General features: G+C 38.8%; 1 protein-coding gene and 1 long non-coding RNA gene across 2 annotated transcripts; one reads left to right on the forward strand and one right to left on the reverse strand.

The window, feature by feature from the left end:
- Nucleotides 1-493: 493 nt before the first annotated feature.
- LOC131537265 (uncharacterized) lies at nucleotides 494-5070 on the reverse strand. The gene is made up of 5 exons (XR_009270225.1): nucleotides 4526-5070; nucleotides 2836-2927; nucleotides 2565-2746; nucleotides 1011-1140; nucleotides 494-770 (listed from the first exon to the last, which is right to left on the reverse strand). It is a non-coding gene; the product is annotated as an uncharacterized LOC131537265 (long non-coding RNA).
- Nucleotides 5071-5096: 26 nt separating this feature from the next.
- On the forward strand, nucleotides 5097-11437 carry LOC131537225 (CD209 antigen-like protein C). Its single transcript, XM_058770537.1, has 5 exons — nucleotides 5097-9361; nucleotides 9636-10019; nucleotides 10104-10207; nucleotides 10272-10375; nucleotides 10688-11437. The coding sequence occupies exons 1-5, from the start codon at nucleotides 9253-9255 to the stop codon at nucleotides 10821-10823; spliced, it is 837 nt and encodes a 278-aa protein (XP_058626520.1). The 5' UTR covers nucleotides 5097-9252; the 3' UTR covers nucleotides 10824-11437.
- The last annotated feature ends 11238 nt before the right edge of the window (nucleotides 11438-22675 follow it).

The following is a 22675-nucleotide window of genomic DNA, read 5'->3' on the forward strand; positions in this document are numbered from 1 at the left end:
ACGTACTATCAGATACAGTGAATAATGGATTTAGAGGCTATTTATGAAAATGTTGAATGCAGAGATATTCAGAACACAACTGGACCTCAAACTCAGAGTCACGGCCAGGATGAAGGAAAACCCTTACAAAAAATTACTGCAGTTTTAAAAAAAAGTAATACTGCAGTTTTTGTTACATGTAGAAAAATGCAGTTTTTTGGACACGAAAAAACTGCATTATTGCCGTTTTACTGCAATACATCTGAAGTACTATTGAAATACACCTGCAGTAGAGCTGTAGTATTACTAACAAACAACTGCAATAGAACTGCAGTATTACTGCAATACAGCTGAAGTATTACTACAGTTATACTGCAATAAACCTGCAGTAGTACTGCAATATATAATACAACTGAAGTACAATTCAATACAACCAAAGTGCAATACTAATAAAATGCTGTACAGTAACACTGAAATGCAACCAGAGTATTCAGAATAACAAGTTTTATTTGCACACAACTGCAATATAATAAATTAAGGTACAAAACAACAGTGAATGTCTCAAACAGCAATGCAACAATAAATTATTTTACTTTTCTTTAAACTTAAAATAACAGGCTGAGAGTTACACTAAATGTATTTAGTGTTTATTTACAAATCACACAATCATGCACATTTCTTCCCTCATTATTCAGACAGGTTTCATTTTTTGAAGAGCTTATCCTCATCGTTCTGCTTGGTTCTTATGACTGCCTTCATCTCAGATGTGGAAGCACTATTTTTGATGTAGTCTGGAAAAACAAACAAACAAAAACTTTCAGTTACACTTTTCACTACAGCCATATTTAGTATGCTTAAAATATATCCTGAATTGTGATGTCACCAAGTGTTTGTGTAAAGTATTCATTCTACTCCCAGTTCATTTCTTATGACATATTGGTCAGCATTAACAATGTCTTTGAACACTCCAGGTAACAGAAGTTAAAAGGTTGGTTCACCCAAAAATGAAAATTCTGTCATCAATAACTCACCCTCATGACGTCCCAAACCCGCAAGTCTTTCGTTCATCTTCAGAACATAAATGAAGATCTTTATAATGAAATCTCAGAGCTTTCTGTTCCTCCACTGATAGTCCATGCAACTACACAATAACATGCATTTCTGGGAAAAAGCATAGACACAATCATGTTTAAATACTGTACAGAGTCCTCCACAATTATTTGCCCTCTTTATCATTTTGGTTTTTCGTTCAAAATTCTAACCTTAAATTTAAAAAAAAATATATAATAATTGAAAAAAAATAAATGAATGAATGAATGAATGAATGAGGCATTTATATAGCGCTTTATTGTGTATTGCAATACACCCAAAGCGCTTTACAATCATGTGGGGGGGGGGTCTCTCCTCAACCATTAGTACCAATATGTAAATATGTTATTAGAATACAGTATATAGAATATAACTGTTCCACAGTTATTGTGCCCCCTTCATTTAATACTGTGTGTAACCTATAACCCTCTACACATGAGGGCTAATCCATGGCTAGGTGTGCATTACATGATTTTAATGCATGAGGTGGAGGCAAAGAACCACCTGACATGAAACAGGTTGCCTCCACTGAAGTTGATTAAAATTGTGTAATACACACCTGTTACAGCTAGTTTAAAAAGTTAAGTTAAAGCTGCGTTTAAAGAGATAGCTAACCCACAAATGAAAATTCTGTCATTAATTAGTCACCCTTGTGTGGTTTCACACTCGTAAGACCTTCATTCCTCTTTGGAACACAAACAAAGATATTTTTAAAGAAACAGAGAGCTTTCTGACCCTGCATAGACAGCAATGCAACTTACACATTCAAGTTCCAGAATGGTAGGACAGACATCGTTAAAGTAATTCATGTGACTCCAGTTGTATTAACTCAATTTTATGAAGCGACACGAGTGTTTGTGTCCAAAAAAAAAGACTACTTTACCACTTATTTACAAAAATATTGATCTGTAATGTGCATTCATGCGAGCATCACAACGCATGAGAGTTGTGTTCATGCGACAGAAGACGAAACTGAGGTTAAACCACTGGAGTCACATGGATTACTTTCACAATGTCTTTCCTATTGTTCTGGAACTTAAATGTGTTATAAGTTGCGTTGCTGCCTATAGAGGGGGGTCAGAAAGCTCTCAGATTTCATCAAAAATATCTTAATTTATGTTTTGAAGATGAATGAAGGTCTTACGGGTTTGGAACGACATGAGGCTGAGTAATTAATGACAGAATTTTCATTTTTGGGTGAACTAACCCTTTAATGTTTGTGGAGTACAATTTGACTGGAAGGGTAAAACTAAGTTCATTTTCATGAGTTTGTTTGGTTACAGGTCATTAGATCTAGCGTTCTGACTGTGTGTGTGCTACAGTACAAGCAGTGCATTGATTTAAAATAGCGATGGAACTGATTGTAATTATCTGCATTCACTGTTTTAATGCACACCTTCCAGTCAATCAGAGAGAATCAAAGAGTCCTCAAGCAAACTGTTGAGAGCTGATGTTAAGCATTGAGAATAATTGCTGTTATAACTAGATTTCATTACCTTTCCATTCCCTCAGCTCTCTCTCTGTTTTCATACTGAAATGGCACTAATATTGTAAATCTTCTTTTAGCTCTTTGATTTCATTTAACTCCTCGATCTCTTCATGTCTGAAGATCTCTTCCATGGCTGAGACGACAGACTTATACACTTGATTTCTCCAGCACTCCCACTGGTCTTAGTTTCTGAAATACAATAGCAGTTATTATGTATTATAAACTATGAAGATAATAGTTAATAAAAGATAAAATAAATAAAGTCGATTACTGCTCACCATTATTTGAGTGCTTGTTTCACCACAGCCATCATCTTCTGTTGAATTATATTTTTGGTCGTCTTTTTTTTAGTTGTTACCAGTGAATTTTCCTGAAAATAGCAATCACACACTCATAAAATGTCCATTTCCACACATTAATGTCACACTACTCTTTAGCCTGGCTTACACATAACACACTAATACGCTTCTATTATTCAAAAGGATTGTTAGGCTGCATTAATTAGATCAACCGGAACCGGGAACACTCCCCATAACACACAATGTACTCGTTACATCATCGTAAGAAGAATGGCATCTACGCTAATATTTGTCTGTTTCTTTCTTATTCTGTTTCTCAGTCCGTATCCGATCAGATGGTGGATCAGCACCAAGAGATGATGTCTGCAGCCCTGATCGTCAGCGGAGACCAGGACACCCAGATGAGCCCCAGAGACATAATACTATTATTGTTAGAAATTGCAACAAAATAAAAAATAGAAATATAAACTCTTGAACTGCTGTTTCGTCTGGCCAGAGGAGAACTGGCCCCCGACTGAGCCTGGTTTCTCCCAAGGTTTTTTTTTCTCCATTCTGTCACAGAGGGAGTTTTGGTTCCTTGCCGCTGTCACCTCTGGCTTGCTCAGTTGGGGACACTTAATTTCTAGCGATTATCGCTGATTTGATTGCACAGATACTATTTAAACTAAGCTGAGCTAGACAATGACATCTCTGAATTCAATAATGAAATGCCTTTAACTGAAAATTGAGTGTTTAATCTTATCATTATACATTACTGACACTCTATTCTCCAATTTGATACTGTTAAATGCTTTGACACAATCTGTATTGTAAAAGCGCTATATAAATAAAGGTAACTTGACTTGACTAAATGCTGGTGTACAGTGCTGTGAAAAAAAAAATCCTGATTTATTCTATTTTTGAGTATATCCAGTACTAAATATGGTCAGATATTCCTAAGAAAATTAACATAAAACAAAGGCAAATACAGTTATCATTAATAAACTGTATTTTGTGTTTATTCAGGTTGCCTGTTTCATGCACTTTTTTGTGAAGATTTGAACCAATTTAAGTCAAGTCACCATTATTTATATAGCGCTTTATACAATACAGATTGTTTCAAAGCTGCTTTACAGTGATAAAAAGAAAAATAATGATGCAAACAGAATTCACATCTGCTGTGAAGCAGCTCTAAACAGTAAAACGTGTCATTGTTCAGTTGAAATCAGTGTTGACTCAGTTAATTTCAATAACTGTATAAAAATCATCAAATATAAAATAATTTCAGTGCATCTAGATAGCAGTGGTGTCATCATCTAGCTCAGTTCAGTCCTCATCAATAGTGTCAGTGGAGTCAGATCAATAATATTGCTGAATACTATTAGTCCCCAAATAAGCACGCCAAAAGTCGACAGCGGCAAGCAACCCAAACTCTGTCAGGTGACATGGAGAAAGAAATAAAAACATTGGGATAAAGTATAGTTTATGGATCAGTTCTCCTGAACAAATGAACATGATGTGATTGATTCAGGCTGCATCACAATTTAGTGTGAAATATACAGGACTGCAGGCCTACAAGTAGCTGGAGTTATGGATCTCATTTAAAGACTAAAATCTAAAATCAGGTTTACATTTGTGGCTAACTAGAATGTGAGTGACCTTTAAAGCATTTCCAGAAATCAAGTCTCACCAACATCTGTTGAGTGCCTTTTCACTTCCTCTCTTCTCTTCTTTCCTAAAGCTTCCTCTGTTGCAAACGCTGAACACCTTTCAATGATTTGTTCCTCATGTCAATTAGGGGTTGATGCTCTCCTAGAAACAAACAAACAAACAAACAAATACACTGTATTCAGTACAATTTAGTTTATTCCATTATTATAAATGATGTACTGATGCTATTGAACTGAACTGAGCTGGACAATGACATGACTCATTTCTACAGAACTGCTTATAAAACATTGCTGAGCCATAGCAGAATTAAATACATACACAGGGTTGTCACTGGTTGGATTGAGATGTTGGTGTTTATTATAGTAAAAGTGTAGTAAAACAGCATTAAAGCAGTTGTGTTGTCTTCCTCTCAGACTTCAGCTCTGTGCAGTGACCCGCGAGCGCTACAGATCAGCACTGAAGCGTGTTTCCTCTCATCTTCTTCTCATCTCAGCGGGTTAAATTAGATATCCGTGAAGTCATTTTACATCTCTCTAAAATTATAACTAAAGATATATGAGGACATTAGACATTATACTCACCGCTAAACTGGATGAGTCGACTAGTCTCCAACTCGCCTGAAGACTTGTCCAGAAGAAGAAGCAGAATAATAATAAGTATGCAAGATAACAATAGTGATGCCTTGCCTTTGGCAAGCACCCCTAATAACTAGACAAATAAAGTTTGCGAACAAACTTTGAAGTTGGCTTAAGAAAGTCTGACCTATTCAATGTAGTTTTAAAAGCTTGCAGTTTGAAGGTGTTCATTTGAAGAAGTCTGAAGTTTAAATAAGATAGATAGGAATATTAAATAGATAGACATATAGACATATAGATGGATAGATAGGAATTTTAAATAGATAGATAGATAGATAGGAATTTTAAATAGATAGATAGATAGATAGATAGGAATTTCAAATAGATAGATAGATAAGAGTCAGATGGTGTTGCTAGGGTACTTGGGGTGGTTGCTAAGGTGTTGCTATGCGGTTGTTAGGGTACTTGGGGTGGTTGCTAAGGTGTTGCTATGCGGTGGCTAAGGTACCCGTGGTGGTTGCTAGGGTGTTGCTACGCGGTTGCTGGAGTACCCGGAGTGGTTGCTGGGGTGTTGCTATGCGGTTGCTAGGGTACCCGGAGTGGTTGCCAAGGTGTTGCTATGCGGTTGCTAGGGTACCCGGGGTGGTTGCTAGGGTGTTGCTATGCGGTTGCTAAGGTACCCGGGCGGGTTGCTATGGTGTTGCTATGCAGTTGCTATGCGATTCCTAGCATGATTAGCAAGTTACTAGCATGTCGCTAACATGTTTCTAGCATGATTAGCATGTTGCTAGCATGTTGCTAGCATGATTAGCAAGTTACTAGCTTGTTTCTAGCATGATTAGCAATTGACTAGCATGTCATTAGCATGATTAGCATTTCGCTAGGATAGATCTCAGATAGACAGATAGATGGATGAGTTTGAATGGGTTAGAAATAGTACATAGAAGGGAAGTCTGATAGATAGATAGATAGATAGATAGATTCTAAGGACCTCCAGTTTGAATGGATTAGAAATATTATATAATAATGTTATAATTTTGCCAGCACATGAAAATCCATAGTCATGTTCCTAATGCTTATTTCAAATGTAGTATTCCTGATTGCTTCCATGTCTTCCATGGTCCTACAGCTGCTCCCACCCCAGCCAACAAACTTATGTGGGGCCCAGATGGGTGGCACCTGGGCTATCTAACTGGGGCCCAGCCAGGTTTGTCCTCGGTTTCCATGAGGGCCCCACATGGGTCAGCCCAGATGAAACAATGAAATGAACACTGCTCAGTATGCATACTACAGGGTGCTAAAAATAAGACTGAAGCAGCACTGCAGTTCATTAGATAATTACGTGATTAAACTAGTACTGATTAGGCATTAGTGACAAACACCTGCTTAAGAAAAAAGTGACGAGCAGAAACACAACAACTACTATTGACTTCCAGCCACAGCCTGCAAAACAACTGCAAATAAAAGACATTAAATCTCTGAAGAACTCAGCAGAGGACGATTAAACAACTCCACAAATAGCATTACTAGCATCATTATTACTAACCAGACTGACGTTATTTCTGTCAGACTTCTACAAAAGTTTTTGAGAATTACAGAGGTTCAGATGTTGGTTTTATTGAAAAGTATATTTGTCACCATTATGGAGAATAGTGTTTGTTTTAGTTGTGTGGTTGGCCCTTAAAGTTTTAACTTTAGTTTTTCTCTGGCTGCTTTAACTGTGTTTGTTATGGCAAGACAAGCTAGAAAAAACTGTGATGATGAAGATATAATCATCATCATCATCATCATCATGTAACAGCCTGATTCTAGAGGCTGATTTCTGTACAGATGATGTGATAATAACTTCACATTAATAGCACTTGACTTGTGAGTGTACACATCTACATTCAACAGCGCAGAAGAATATTAAAATATATTTTTCACAACATGCTTTGAGCTCCTGCCTCACAAACACACAGACATCAAGAATCAGTGTATGTACGGTGACATGATTCATGCTGCAATGCATTCTGGGTGCAGCACACAAAAGTCAATGAATTGCGTCACCGTTGTTGAGATTCATACACTGATTATTGATGTCTGTGTGTCTGAAAGAGCTGACAGTTAAAAACCCAAATTCAGAATTTTAATTTTTTTTTTTTTTTCTTCAGGGTTAATAATGTGAAATTTTTTTAATTTGATCATAAAAAGCCACTTTCAAACAGTGACGTGCTCTATGAGAAAGACTGTTTTATAACATTAAAATCTATATGACCATCAGTGAACAACCATCATCAGCTGATCAACTTTGACTCTTATTGTTTTTGCACACAACGTGTTTTCTAAATGCATTATGGCAAAAAAACAAAACAAAACAAAAAACAAGCATACATGATGAAAATGCAATCCCAAGTGTCCTACCCGGAAGTCTAAATGCATTTAGGAAAAACAGCATTTAAATGATAATTTTGCTACAGTTTTTGCTTGGACATGTTAGACATATCTAATCAATTTTGGTAATACATTTTCATTTTGCAACTTATAAAGTGTTAAAATATGTTTTTAATTTGTATATTGAAACTAGTGTAGGAAATGGCAAATGTAAATTACATAATGGAATTTTCATTTTGCACTAAATATTGCACATATGTATGGAAAATGTAAGTTTAAATACAGAAAAACATTGCCATTTTGCATATTACATTTCAAACTGAATTTTGCTACCCATATGCTTCCGTATTACACAACCTGGCGTTGTTCTAATGCCGTAAGTCCTTTTTTAAATTTTTCGGAACCACTAAAGGAGAGTAAATAAAAAATCAAAAAAGCCTGCTCACACTTGTCCATATAATGGCAGTGATAGTGACCAGCATCAAGATTTACAAAAGATACAATAGTATCACAGAATGTTCCCATGTGACATACGTCATATATTCCAAGTGTTCTGGGGGAATACGATATGGTTTGGTGAAAAACAAACTGTAATTTTAATATATTGTTCAATGAAAGTCCTGACACTGATGTTGGTCTTTTGTGCTCGACTGTGCATTCATGATATCCTATTATTATGCAGTTCACATCTATAGTCAACAATTTGATCTCACAGTGATTTCACCATGAGCTCACAGGATACTCGTGAGGAGGTCACAATGTGAGGTAACAGTGAGCTAAAAGTGTAACCTCACAGCGCCTTCACTGTGTGCTCGTACTAATGTGAGGTCAAAGTGCACTCACTGCACAGAGACTAGGTACCCAGCATGCATTGCAGCATGAAGCTTTTGATTGTCACCATTGTTGAGATTCACACACCGATTCTTGATGTATCTCTTTGTGTTTAAATGACACAGTAGTTCAAAATGTTTGTGCCTTGTCATGCTTTTAAAATTCTTTGTAAACGATTATGACACTGCTGGGTCCTATACTGTATAATCACAGAGCTTTTATTAAACACTTTAAATTAATAACGAAATCTGCATACTGAATCTAGGTGATGGTTGCGCTGTTATCATCAATAACAAACCAATATCACCTGGTTGCAGTCTCTTTTTGGTTTTCCTTGCCATAACAAATGTGCTTTTCAAACACAGTTACAACAGCCCCAAAAAATATAATGTTATAAAGTCAAGTGTCAAGAGCCCAACTAAAGCAAATACTACTCACCACGATGGTAACGTCAAACAAAACAATAAAACATCATCATCTAAATCTCTGTTAATTCTCAATAAGCGCTTTTGAAGATGTCTGACAGAACCTGCTCCTCTTTTTGAGTTCACAATGAGCTCACATATTACTCACACTGTGAGTATCACCAGATGAGAATGGTGTGATGTCACTGTGATCATCGTGTGATCTCACGTGTTGACTCTGGGCAGAGCTCTTACTGCTGTGTTTCCTGCATCATCAATATAAAGGTTCAGTTTGGCCTGTGCAATAATGTTTGAATCCATTTGATTGTTCACATAATCCTCTTGTTGGCTTTTGAAGCTGAAAACATGTGGCTGAATGTACAAAACACAAACATAGTAGTACAGCTCAGAGTTTTTAACTGTGACTTGAGGACTTTATTCTCACCAAAGGCCAGTGTGAAATGAAATCACTTCCTCTTTAGACCTAACACTGTTGAAAATACTAACCAGCATTTTAAATATCACAGATCACTGTGAAGACGTACTATCAGATACAGTGAATAATGGATTTAGAGGCTATTTATGAAAATGTTGAACGCAGAGATATTCAGAACACAACTGGACCTCAAACTCAGAGTCACGGCCAGGATGAAGGAAAAGGTCTAAAGCGCAGTAAGAAAAGAAAATTACTTTAAAGCTGACATGATTTTGCAGATGGTGTTGTTAAAATTGTATTAACAGACTTATTTTTATTAACTTTTTCAGAGTGTTCTTGTTCGCAAATTGTGTCATAGCACTTCTACATGACATAAAAATATACTTAAAAAGACATGTCTATTACCAAAAGCAATAGCAGATTACCCTTACAGAGGTTGATTTGAAACTTAATTTATAATAACATGAAGAGTATTAACTGATATTTGTGTGTTTTGTTCATGTTTGTCAGGAGGAAGTAGATGTTTGGTGTTGATCACAGTGGGTCTCGGGCTCATTTGTGTTCTTCTGCTGGTCTTCATCATACTGCAGCACGTGACCATCACAGCAGAGAGAGACCTGATAAAGAGTTACAAGAACACAGTTGAAGAGCTCAATCAAACCATCAACAGCTTGGACAATTGCACTGATCTAATGACTGAAAAACACCAACTGCAGAACAACTTCAACTCTTTGAGTCAGAAGAAGCTGGAGCTGGAGACCAGAGTCAAGGATCTCACTGCTGAGAAAAACCAGTTACAGGGCAACTTCAACTCTTTGAGTCAGAAGAAACTGGAATTAGAAAGCAAAGTCACTTCTCTGAGTGAAGAACTAAAGAAAGAAGCATCTAAAGGAGGTCAGTGCATGTGTTTTTATGATGATGTTTCTTTTGTATCTTTCATGTAGACAGTTTTATAAAGTGCATGTTTCTGTGGTTCAGGTTGTTTTTTCATGTCCAGTGAGTTGAAGAGCTGGTCTGACAGCAGGCAGTACTGCATGGATCGTGGTGGTGATTTTGTCATTATCAACACTGAAGAGAAGCAGGTGAGTTTGTGTGTGTTTGTTAATGAATGAGAGGAATCACATTTATTCCGGTTATCACACACAGAGACACATATCTTCATTCACCACGGAGAGAGTGTGGATTGGTTTGTCTGACAGAGAGCAGGAGGGCATCATGAAATGGGTGGATAATTCACCACTGAAACAAGGGTAAGTGCTAAAAATCACTGTGTGTTTGTTTGTTTTAGTCCTTTTGATTCTCATTATAAAATGAGGCCATCACAACCTTCAGAAAACCTTCTGAATAATAAACAACCACAAGTAAAGCCACTTTAAAAACTGTCAATTTGATAAAGAAATATCTTCTTCTCTCTTTTACTTTGTTTTTTTTTTTACTTTCACTTCTGATCAAACTTCTGTATTACTTTAGTTTACTCTTAAAATATGCTATTATACTGTGAGTATTGTTGAATAAAAAATTAGTTTTCCTGAAAACCTGAGCATCTGATACATGTTAATCAGGTTTTGGTTCAAAGGTGAGCCGAATAACTCCGGTGGAGATGAAGACTGTATTGAACTGAATTATAACAGAGAGACCCTGAACAGCTGGAATGATCGCTCATGCTCAAATAAGATAAAAGGGATTTGTGAAAAATAGGGTTCATCCCGTCTTGTGGTTTTGCTTCTGACATAAACATTCTTATTGTGAATGACGCATTCTGACGCATTCATATTTTGCTCCATCACAAGCAGCTCATTATAATCTTTTTCTAGATGTTATCATGTTTCTCATTTGTTGATCTGAAGTGTCGAGGAGACAATCACAGTAAAGTCCAACATGTCCAGTTGCCTTGTTTATGTTCTCTGTTATTCTGATATTGAGTGTCTGTTAAACTGCTTTTGTGTTGAATTTCTGTTTGAATAAAATGTTCAATAACCATCATTACCATTGTAAACTTGGGATGTTTGTTTTCATTTCATACTTTACTTCATTCTTGTGTATCTGTTTTATTGCTGTATGGAGATATTTCCTCCAGTCCAACAGGACACAGCAGCGAGCAGGTTTATCATACTGATGTGATCAGAGAGGAAGAGAAATATGAGCTCAAAAGTAGTGATGGCCAGATGAAGCTTCATGAAGCTTTTCAACTTTTCAGCCAAGTGGTTCACAAAAGGGTTAATTTCTGGAGGCTTAATTTGCTGGTGGCCAAAGAGTGTAAAACAACCAGATTTATTACAGACAGAGGTGTAAAGTCCAGGGGTCAAAAAGTAAAAGTCCTGCCATATGTTTATTCCACCTATGAACTCAGCAGCTGATTTCACCAGAGGAGGAACCAAGTCATTCCTTTCAAGTCACAAACGAGTCTCGAGTCAAATCCCAAGTCCTCAAAGAGTTAAAGTTAATGAGATAATTAAGTGACTAATTAAATGATGATTGTGCATTAGTGATGAACACCTGCTGTTATTGAGAATCACAGAGGATCAGATGTTGATGTTTTATTGCTTAAATGTCCCAAGATGGCGGCGCGAGTACATCGCGAGGCTCTGGGTCTCTCCAGATTTTGCAATTTTGCGGTATTTTTCTTACTCATCTCGGGCCTGTTCGTGCAGAACAGTTGTGCCTTTACATCGTACACCCGTTGTGAGCTTTTGGATATCGGTTTGCGAATTTCCGACACTTTTATGGACAATCTTCGACTCCTTCCTGAGATCGCTAGGACACCCGAGGCTATGCACCCTACCCGGCCGGGCGGAAGTGCTCGCAGGCGGCGTCGAGATCGTAAACAAAGGCGGGGGAAGCGCGGAGGACTAAGAGCTAAGCTAAGGCTAACACCACACCGGCTCTCTTTACCCAGCATTTTCCTTGCCAATGTACGGTCGCTAGTGAACAAAATGGAGGAGATTCGACTCAGCATCACACACAGCAAGAAACTTTTGAACTGTAACGTCCTAATCTTCACGGAAACCTGGTTAAACAGCGGAATACCGGACACCGCTATTGAGCTAGCGGACGCCACACACTCGGGCGGATAGAACATTAGATGGCTCCGGTAAGACCAGAGGTGGTGGATTGTGCATTTACATTAACAAAGCGTGGTGCACAAACTCTGCTATTGTTGGGAGTCATTGTTCAGCTAACCTTGAGTTTCTCATGGTTAAATGTAGACCGTTTATCTACCGCGGAGTTCACTTCCACCATTATAACTGCAGCCTATATTCCCCGGATGCTGATGCCAAGCTTGCTATGAAAGAACTTCACGCAGCCATCAGTAAACAACAGACTGATCACCCGGGCGGCTTTTATTGTTGCAGGTGACTTTAATCACTCAAACTTAAAGTCAGTGCTACCCAAGTTTCACCAGCATGTTTCCTGTCACACCAGAGGAAACAAAACCTTAGACCATGTTTACACAAACATGGCTGGAGCTTACGTTGCGACACCCTCCCCACCTGGGACAGTCAGATCACCTTTCTTTGTTCCTCACCCCAAATATGCACCCCTCATCAACCGTGTGAAGCCATCAGTGAAGACCATCAAGGTGTGGCCTGCGGGGCAGATTCCACACTCCAGGAAAGGTTTCTACACACAGACTGGAGTATGTTTGCTTCTCAAGCCACCAGTGGCGCTCACACAGACATTGACTCTTACACCTCCTCTGTATTGGATCATATCAATATCACCATTGACAGTGTTACAACCCAGAAACAGATCACCACATATCCAAATCAGAAGCCTTGGATGAACAAGGAAGTGCGACTCCTGTTGAAGTCACGCAACACTGCCTTCAGATCAGGAGATGCACAAGCCTACAGCACATCCAGAGCAAACCTGAAGAGGGGCATCAAAAGGCCAAGCACTGCTACAAGCTAAAGATAGAGGGACACTTTTCCAACTCTGACCCTCGACGCATGTGGCAGGGCATTCAGGCCATCAGTGACTACAAACCCACCCACTCCACCCCCGCAGCCACTGATGTCAACTTCCTGAACGAGCTAAATTACTTTTATGCTCGCTTTGAAAGAGACAACAGAGAAACTGCCACCAAGCTCAATCCCTCAGATGACCACCCACCAATCATACTCTCCTCCACAGATGTCTGCAAGGAACTGAGCCGGATCAGCGCACAAGGCTGCTGGACCAGACAACATCCCTGGTCGTGTTCTCAGGGCATGTGCGGAGCAGCTCGCTGGGGTTTTACAGACATTTTCAACCTGTCTCTTGCCCAAGCAGCCGTACCAACATGCTTTAAATGCACTTCCATTGTGCCAGTGCCAAAACACTCTAGTCCGAGGTGCCCTAATGACTACCGCCCTGTAGCACTCACACCCATCGTCATGAAGTGCTTTGAGCGGCTGGTCCTGGAACACCTAAAAGACTCTCTACCATCCACATTGGACTCACACCAGTTTGTTCATCAGAGCAATAGGAGCACAGAGGACGCAGTTTCCATGGCACTGCACTCTGTGCTCACTCACCTGGACAATAAGAACACTTATGCACGTATGCTGTTTGTTGACTTCAGCTCAGCATTCAACACTGTCATCCCAACCAAGTTAATAGCCAAACTTGGAGACCTGGGCATCAATACCTCAATGTGTAACTGGATTTTGGACTTCCTGACCAACAGACCCCAGAATGTTCGATCAGGATTCACCTGCTCCACATCCATCACACTTAACACTGGTGTACCACAGGGCTGTGTGCTAAGCCCGTTTCTCTACTCCCTCTTCACCTCCGACTGCAAGCCTGTGTATGGATCTAATTCCATCGTCAAGTTTGCAGACGACACCACAGTGATTGGCCTCATCAGTAACAACGATGAGACTGCCTATAGGGAGGAGATCCAGCACCTGGCCACATGGTGCACTGAAAATAACCTGCTCCTCAACACCACCAAAACAAAGGAGCTCATCGTGGACTTCAGGAAGGAGTCAAGAGGCACACGACACCATCCACATCAATGGAATGGCTGTTGAGCGTGTCTCCAGTTTCAAGTTCCTGGGGATCCACATCTCGGCGGACATGTTGTGGAAAACCAACACCTCCAGCCTGGTCAAGAAGGCTCACCAGCGCCTCTTCTTTCTGAGGACACTGAGGAAGAATCAGCTCTCCTCGGCTATCCTGGTGATCGCTGCGCAATAGAAAGCATCCTGACCAACTGTGTCACAGTATGGTATGGGAGCTGCTCTGTTGCGGAGCGCAAGGCACTGCAGCGGTGGTGAAAACTGCCCAGCGCATCACAGGGACTCCACTACCTGCCATCGAACACATCCAGAGGAAACGCTGTCTGCATCGAGCTCGCAGCATCCTTAAGGACTCCTCTCACCCAGCCCACAGACTGTTTTCTCTCCTGCCCTCCGGTGGCGTTTCAGGTGCCTCCGGACCAGGACCAGCAGACTAAAGAACAGTTTCTTCCCCAGAGCTGTCTCTTTACTGAACTCTACCCCCCGTTGATCCACTTCCTCATATACTCTTCTCTCCTACCTCACATCTGCCTTATTTGCACTACTGAATGTAAATTTTTATTACAGTAACAACTGTTTACTTTTGTATCTTGCACTACCATACCTAAATTGGATTATGCTCATTTGCACTGCCGACTGTTGTTACATTATCAATGCTTACATTAACATTTTGCACCGTATGTCTAATTGTAATACGCAATCACTTCCACTGCACTTTTACACCTTGTTTATAGTAATAGTCATCTGTATATATATTATATTGATAGTACATATCACCTGTAAATTCTGCTTATAGTAATAGCCATCTGTATATTTATTCACTATACATATTCACCTGTAAATTCTGTATATTTATTCACTATACATATTCACCTGTAAATTCTGTATATTTATTCACTATACATATTCACCTGTAATTTCTGTATATTTATTCACTACACATATTCACCTGTAAATTCTGTTTATATTAATAACCATCTTTCTATATATATTTATACATATACTCAGTACATATCCTTGTCCTGCACTTATTCAACAATTGTATATCCTGCACTTGCTACTATTGCACTTCTGGTTAGACCTAAACTGCATTTCGTTGCCCTGTACCTGTACTTGTGTAATGACAATAAAGTTGAATCTTTAATCTTTTATCTTTAAAATGATGGCACCATCATGGAGATCAGTGTTTGCTTTAGTTGGGCTCTTGGCCCTTGACTTCCTGGGTTAGATCTCTCTGTAATTAGAATATACATTTCCTGAAGAAAATGTGAGTGGTGCTTGCTGTGACAAAACTTGGACACTGTAAACACCATGTCTCTTCATTGCTAAATGGTTGCCATGATTTATTCATATTTTTGTAAAATTGCTAGGGCATTGTAAATGGTTGCTAGGGTGTGCCTATACAGTTAATGGGGTCATATTTAAATATTTTTGCTAGTCTGAGTCAAAAGAATCCAACTTTAAGCTAAAATGCTTATTTTCAGTGATTTTCATTCAGCTCATATAAATAAATAGTTTTTACACAAAATTTGGGGGTTTTTTTCTGTAAAAAATATTTAGATATCCAGATATTCAGGAATGCAATGGTAACTATGGTAACCAATATTTGTTTTGCCTTGAAAAGTGCAGTTATTTTTGTTGCTTAGCAACGTTCCATAACACTTGTGACTGTAGCACTGCATGTGATGGTGTAAAGCAGAGAGATCAGTGAGCAACTGTTAGAGGTTTTCATACGATGAGATAATCATCAGGCGCTGACCTATTTACAGCCAAAATATTTTTTTTATGGGGGGGGAGAAGCACAGTTTGTGGGACTCTAGGACAAAGGTTTAGTTTTTTGTTTTTTTTAATTGTAGCAAACTTAAACTTGTAAATTTGTAGCATAATAAGTGTGAATAATTCCCTATTCTTAAGTGCTTTGACACAATCTGTATTGTTAAAAGCGCTATATAAATAAAGGTGACTTGACTTGACTATTCTCTTTAGATTATCTAAATATGGCATTATAATTTCTAGCATCAGGATGAATAGTTTTAAATTACAGTGTCTGTAAAGGATGTGCAGTTCTCTGTTTGCTTTAAGGGGATACTTAACCCCAAAATGAAAACTGTTACCATTTACTGTCCCTCATGTCTTTTCAAACCCATATGACATTGGTTAATCTTCAAAGTGACACAACTAAAGATATATGTTAGAGGAAGGATGGCGATATGGTAAGATGACAACTAATGTGAAAACACAGAATTATATTTTTATTGTTATTGACAAACAGTTTAGAACAAACTATATACAAGCTAAAAAAGAAACAAAAGCAAAGCTTTAAATAAAGAAAACATCAAATGTTAAAAAGTGAAAAAACCCCACAAACTAAACAGACAGATAGATAGAACTATTTACTTTTTACTGTTCGACTGAGCGAACCTCTAAAACCCGTCTGTTGATGTGCGTTAACTTTAGCCTCATGGGCAGCTTGGAGATCAGGTCGTCAACGTTCCCGGCGTAGATCATTTCAGGGATCACGTAGACCATGGAGTCACTTGTCAAAAAGTGGCAGGTATCGTGGATCTCAGAGACACCGATAACTTCAGCCACGGTTTCTTGGACCTGTCCCTGAGCAATCTGTAAGTTTTACAAAAAAAAGCAAATAAATAAAATAAAATGAGTACTGGACGTGCCAAGTGTTACACTGCATCCCAATTCACCTCTTTATACTATGCCCAATAAGTATGTATGCCTTTTGTGAACAAATAGTACATACTTTAGAGTGTGTAGTAGAAAAGCATGCAAGGTTTGGGACATACTACTTTGTCATAATTGCATAATTTGTCATAATAGTCGATTAAACGAGAGAAAGAAAAACCCCATACTTTTAACGTTACATTTAAAACATTTTAACAACGAGCTAAAATAAAACTTTTGAAAAAAAATAAATATCAAAATATTTAAATATTTTTAAAAGCGTATCTGGGCGGAAACTATATTTTTACCTCAGACCTCGCATGCCTTTTCTTCTCGTCAGTTGCGGCGAGATCAAAATGACCAGCGAAGAACCAGCAAGGTGTGGGATTATTTTGAATTAGAAGGAAACAGGCTTACAATAACTCTACTGGAGCAATGCGAAATCATATTCAATACAGGCACGTATGCCTTAGCTTGAAGACAAAGCCAGCAAATGTCAATTATGTCATACACTACAACCCGCCGCTGAGGTCCGCGATCCCATCCGCACCGTCTATTCCTCTAAACGAAGACCGACTTCGGTGGTGGTGCGGGATTTCCAGGCTCTTTTTGAAACGGTCTGCTTGCTTGTAGTTATCTCTCTGCGTGCCTGTGACTTCAGTTCCTGCCGAGCGCGGGTTTTTTTTCAAGTGCAGAATCGCCTCTAGTCCCGTCTTTCGCCAGACCACGTTAACATGTTAAATTCACTGAGCAAGGTCTGAGTAAGTAAAACGAGCATTGTTTTGTTTTTAGACAATATAGCCAACATGAAGTACATTTTTAAAAGCCGTTATATGAAAATGAAGAATTCTGTCAGTCTATTTTCCTTATTTTCTGTTTAACGACCGCCTAAAATTAAATGATGATAACGTGAGGCAAGCATACGGCATAATCGTGACCTGTTTTTAGCAGATTTCATTGAGGGATTTGACAGTGTGATGCAAAGATTAAGTATTTCAAGTGTAGGCTGTTATACATGCACAGTTTATTTTCTTTTGCCATTTTTTGGGGAGTTTCTAGCTTTTAGACTAGTCGACTAGTCGGATACAAAACTTCCGTTTAAACGACTGTCAAATTAGTCGTAGCGCACATCCCTAGTTTTTATATATTAGCATATTTACATTTTTAAATATAAAATGTTTATTTACAACAGTTGACAGAGACCACGCTGCGTTGTCACAAGAACATCCCAGCTGAAGATGAGGAAATTACATTGATCCCTTTACCAAGTGCATTCCAAACTACTGCATGATACGCGTGTGCCCTGCTCACTCCAAAGTCCCCACTACAAGGGGACAGGGATGATCACTTCCATTTGGAAAATGCCTGTGAATCATTCGACTGCGATTTGCGTATCTTTACACCCGTGAATGTGTTTGTGTGTCTGTGTAAGTGTGTTTGAGTTATCTCTACATACAGGGAAGTGCGTGTGTGCGCGTGCGTGCCTCTCGGTGTGAGAGACACCGTGTTTGGATTACAGGGAATCTACAGGGAATTATAAACCCTCTGTACACATACAGGGACAGGTATAGTCTTTTGGAAAACGAAAGCCTCCAAAACGTCAAGGTCTTTCTCAAATATTTTGGATATGCAACATTGTATATTTGGTAGAGTGAGTACAGGAGGCTAAGAGCGAGGGAAATATCAGTGCCCCCATCATCTTTGACCATGTCCTCTCCATCCATCTGAATGGTAACTGAGCCACTGGTTAAAGGGTTCCCATCTTCACAGTCTTTTAGGACGATGGTTGGGGTTGGGTATAGAGGATCCTGTGACAACAAACATTTTTAGGGTTTGTAGGAAATAAACGGTGATTTAAAATATATAATAAAAACAGTTTCTCAGTTCATGACCCCTTTAAAATATTAAGCACTGTTTTTATTATCTGGTCACTGTTGCCTTGTCTGTTATTACAGATTGTTTGATATGTACTGAGTATTTAAGCATTTTAACCTAAATCACAGCAGTGTCTACGAATGAAGGATGTAGGCTGTCAGACCCTCAGAGAATACGCATCCTGTTCCAGCGCGGGCGTAACTTGAAATGAAATGAGCAGGAAAAAACGGCGCGAAAATGCATTTGCCAAATAACAAATAAATAAATAAAATAGGACAATTTATTCATAAAGTTTGGAAAAGCCATCCTGTTATGTTATGTTATGTTAATTAAAAATGTTTTATTTCAAACATACCATTTTACTTCTTGACTCTCCTAAAACTCCTCACCGCACAATAAAGACTGAAAGGAGGGGGATGGGAAGAATAATTTCCCACAAATGATCACTTCGTCTATTTAAGGCACACAAAACAACAACTAATAATTAACGATAATAATTAATCATGTCTTTATCATATGTTTAAACAGTAAGTAGGACTATGTGAACACAGGTTGGCATTTAAAACACTAGCTTACATTAAATTTAATTATTAAATTTAGTAAATTCATAATGGCCATTTGCTTTTTTACAAATGCTTCTATTTCAGATGGTATATTATGTGCTTACATGAAGCAGACTAATATTTATTTTTAATATGAAATCACAAGGCATTTTGTAGTCTTCCATAACTGAACGCAACTGATAGAAAATGAGTTTGGAATGAGTTCTTGACCAGACAGGACAATTTAGTTCACTTTCCAAACAAACAAAAAAAAAAAAAAAAAAAATATATATATATATATATATATATATATATATTTAAAGAACCTTTCTGTGATGCAAAGAACCTTTTGTGCAATGGAAAGGTTCTTTGGATATAAAAGGTTCTTCATGGAACCATACAGGGTTCCAAAGAGTATAAGAGTGTACAACTGTTAAGAGATACATACATAGTTTGGCAATTATAGATTTGGAATTTCTCATTAACAGACAAACTATTTACTTTTATTGAGTAACTATTGTGAATGTCATGTCTTTTCTCTCTTTTAGATTGTCACCATGGCTCAGACGAGCAGGATACAACCTAAAGTCCTTTTTGGCAAAGACGATGCACATAAAATGATCCTCCCCGATGGCTCAACTGCATCTCTGGATGATATGGTTGAGGAAGGGAAATTGACACATTGTTTTAATATGTCTAATACGCTTTAAGACAAACCAATTTGTGCAAAATTATCAGTCAGAGTATTTTTTCCTTAAACCTCTCAAAACAAAAGTCTCAAAAATGTGGCTTGAAACCACCCATGCTCCTTACGTCACAAACAAAGGGCAAGGTTTAGCAGGTCATTAACTATACCGCAAAGCAGGGTGTCTCGATAAATCAGGTTATCCCACTGTATTTTCTGATGATATGAAAAATTGGGTACATTTGGCAATATAGCGAATAAATTGTGTATGATGAATATATCACAAAGCATTCTAATTCAAAGCATTTCTAATTATGATGATTTTTAGACATCAGCTGTCTGACTCCGGAACATGGTTTATGATCAGTGGTTCTCAACCGGTGGGGTGGGGCGCGGACACTCTCCCGGGGGGGGCGCGAGTAGGCTACAGGATGGGAGGAAAAAAAACCTGAAAAAAAAAAAAATTGCAAATTTTTTTTATCACTAAACTACTGCCACAAAAAGTTATAGTTTTGTATATACATAACTCCTGAATAAAAATTTAAATGTGTTTGGACTGATTTAAAAAAAAGAGTTTTGAACAAATTTGATTGGTTTGTCGATAGTGAGCGCAAATGCAGGTGATAAGCGGTTTTATTAAGCGAGTCGTTCATTCAAACGATTCGTTCAAACGGCCGATTCATCAAGAATGAGACAGATGTTTGTGCATGGGTCATTGAATCTTTGACTCAATCGATTCGTTCAAAACACTGAATCATTCAAAACACGATTGAGTGTTGCTGTGAGATGCGCTACGCTGTGATCTTTGTTTGGATTCATCGGATCTATTTTCGCTGCTAAAATAGACCAAAACAGTCATTATTTCGTCTAAAATGTAAGTGACTTAATATTATTAACTTGTTTGTTGGACTGTCATATGAAATCAGTGTCACGTTTTCAATCGTGAGGTGATGGTAAATTAAGTGATGGTCAATTGTCAGCTCTCTTGGTCGTCAGGTCGTGTGATGTATGTTGCTGAACTGTATTCAAATGTTATAAATATAAAAACACCACATTTTGAAATTTAACTGCAGTATGTCAATTTAGTTTATTTGTGTGTGCTGCGCTCATAGACTTTAGAAAACGGCGCTCATTTGTTTGATTTCTCCTCGAGAAGCTGCGCGAGCCTCAAAAGTTTAAGGTCCTTGCACCCTGACTGAGTCCGAAACTGTCGTATTCGTTTTTTCATATTCGTCATTTGGTGGCTCTCAATTGTCAAAAACACCCCTCAAAATATTTGCTACGGATGCGAAAAATGCAGAAAATCGAACCATCCGAATTAATTTTTATGACGGACGGAAGTTTCAGAGGCTGCAAACGTATAAAACGTGAGCCCCTCTCCCGTCCAAAAGCACTCACAGGCGGTCAGTCTCTCAGTAGCCTCGCTCAGAGCAGAGAGGAGACACACACCCCTCCGCGTCGAGGCTGCAAATGAATTGCGCATGCGCATGGCCGCCACCGTTCCCGCCCTGGCTTACAGAGCAGGGTGTAAATGTAAATGTTCACTAACTCTCACACAAAAATAAATCACTGCATTTAAATTGACTGACAACATAGCTCTCCATTCACTCTAGTCTAGTCTCTTGCCAAGTTCGCTTGTGCCAGCTCTCGCTAGTCTGTTATCAATCTCGATTTACATAGGCCTTTACTACAAAACCCCAACAGTCTTTTTAAAGACTAAACCCACAAACATTCTTGTTAAAGATTAGATCAAATCTCAGCCCTAGCCAGTAATTTTTTTTAACTGCTAGGCAGTAGCTACACTTAGCTAAAACTACCCACGCGACTAAGACACGCACACACACACACTACAACCGTTAAGTATTAAAATAAAATCTGAATTGTCTGCAAAATAATTATTTTGTTTGTTTAATTAAAGATCGTGCCTAAGTCCCGACTGATTAGCCCCTGATACGTCTCTCAACATAGCCACACACACAGTTACATATTGCCTAAACTTTATTGAAAACACATAACAAAAATGGAGAAATTTCTTGTGAGGACCAACAAGCCAACCGACGCACCACCAGCTGCAAAAAAGCTTCGAAGGTACGATGAAGCATACCTGCAGTTTGGGTTTACAGTCACGGCTGATCTGAGACCTCAGTGTGTCGTGTGTGCCGAGGTGCTGGCAAACGACAGTATGAAGCCCTGCAAATTAAAAAGGCACCTTGAAACAAAGCATGCTGGCATTAAAAATAAACCGGCTGAATATTTTAAAAGAAAGCTTGATGGCCTCCATCAGCAACAGGCAACCATTTCAGTGCACAGCACTGTGTCTAAACAGTGTTTGGAGGCATCGTATGTAGTGGCCAAAAGAATCGGTAAACTGGGTAAACCGCATACAATCGCCGAGACTCTCATTTTGCCGGCAGCGCAAGACGTGTGCAGAATAATGATAGGCGATAGTGCAGCAGCCAAACTCGGTGCAGTACCACTGTCCAATGACACCGTCGCTAGGAGAATTGTAGACATGTCCAATGATATCAGAGAGCAACTGATAGAGTTCGTAAAAAAGAGTCCTTACTACCCGCTGCAGCTGGACGAATCCACTGATATTGCTGGGTAGGCACAGCTCCTCAATAATGTCAGGTATCTGCGGGACAAGGCGATTGAGGAGGATGTCCTGTTTTGCCGGCCTCTTCAGTCGCACACTACAGGAGAAGCCAAGAACAATAACGTGTATTGTTTCACTGTTACGTGGAGCACATCTCCGCAACTCAG

This window comes from Onychostoma macrolepis, chromosome 03, assembly GCF_012432095.1.
Source record: "Onychostoma macrolepis isolate SWU-2019 chromosome 03, ASM1243209v1, whole genome shotgun sequence".
In the NCBI taxonomy this organism is placed as follows: Eukaryota; Metazoa; Chordata; class Actinopteri; order Cypriniformes; family Cyprinidae; genus Onychostoma; species Onychostoma macrolepis.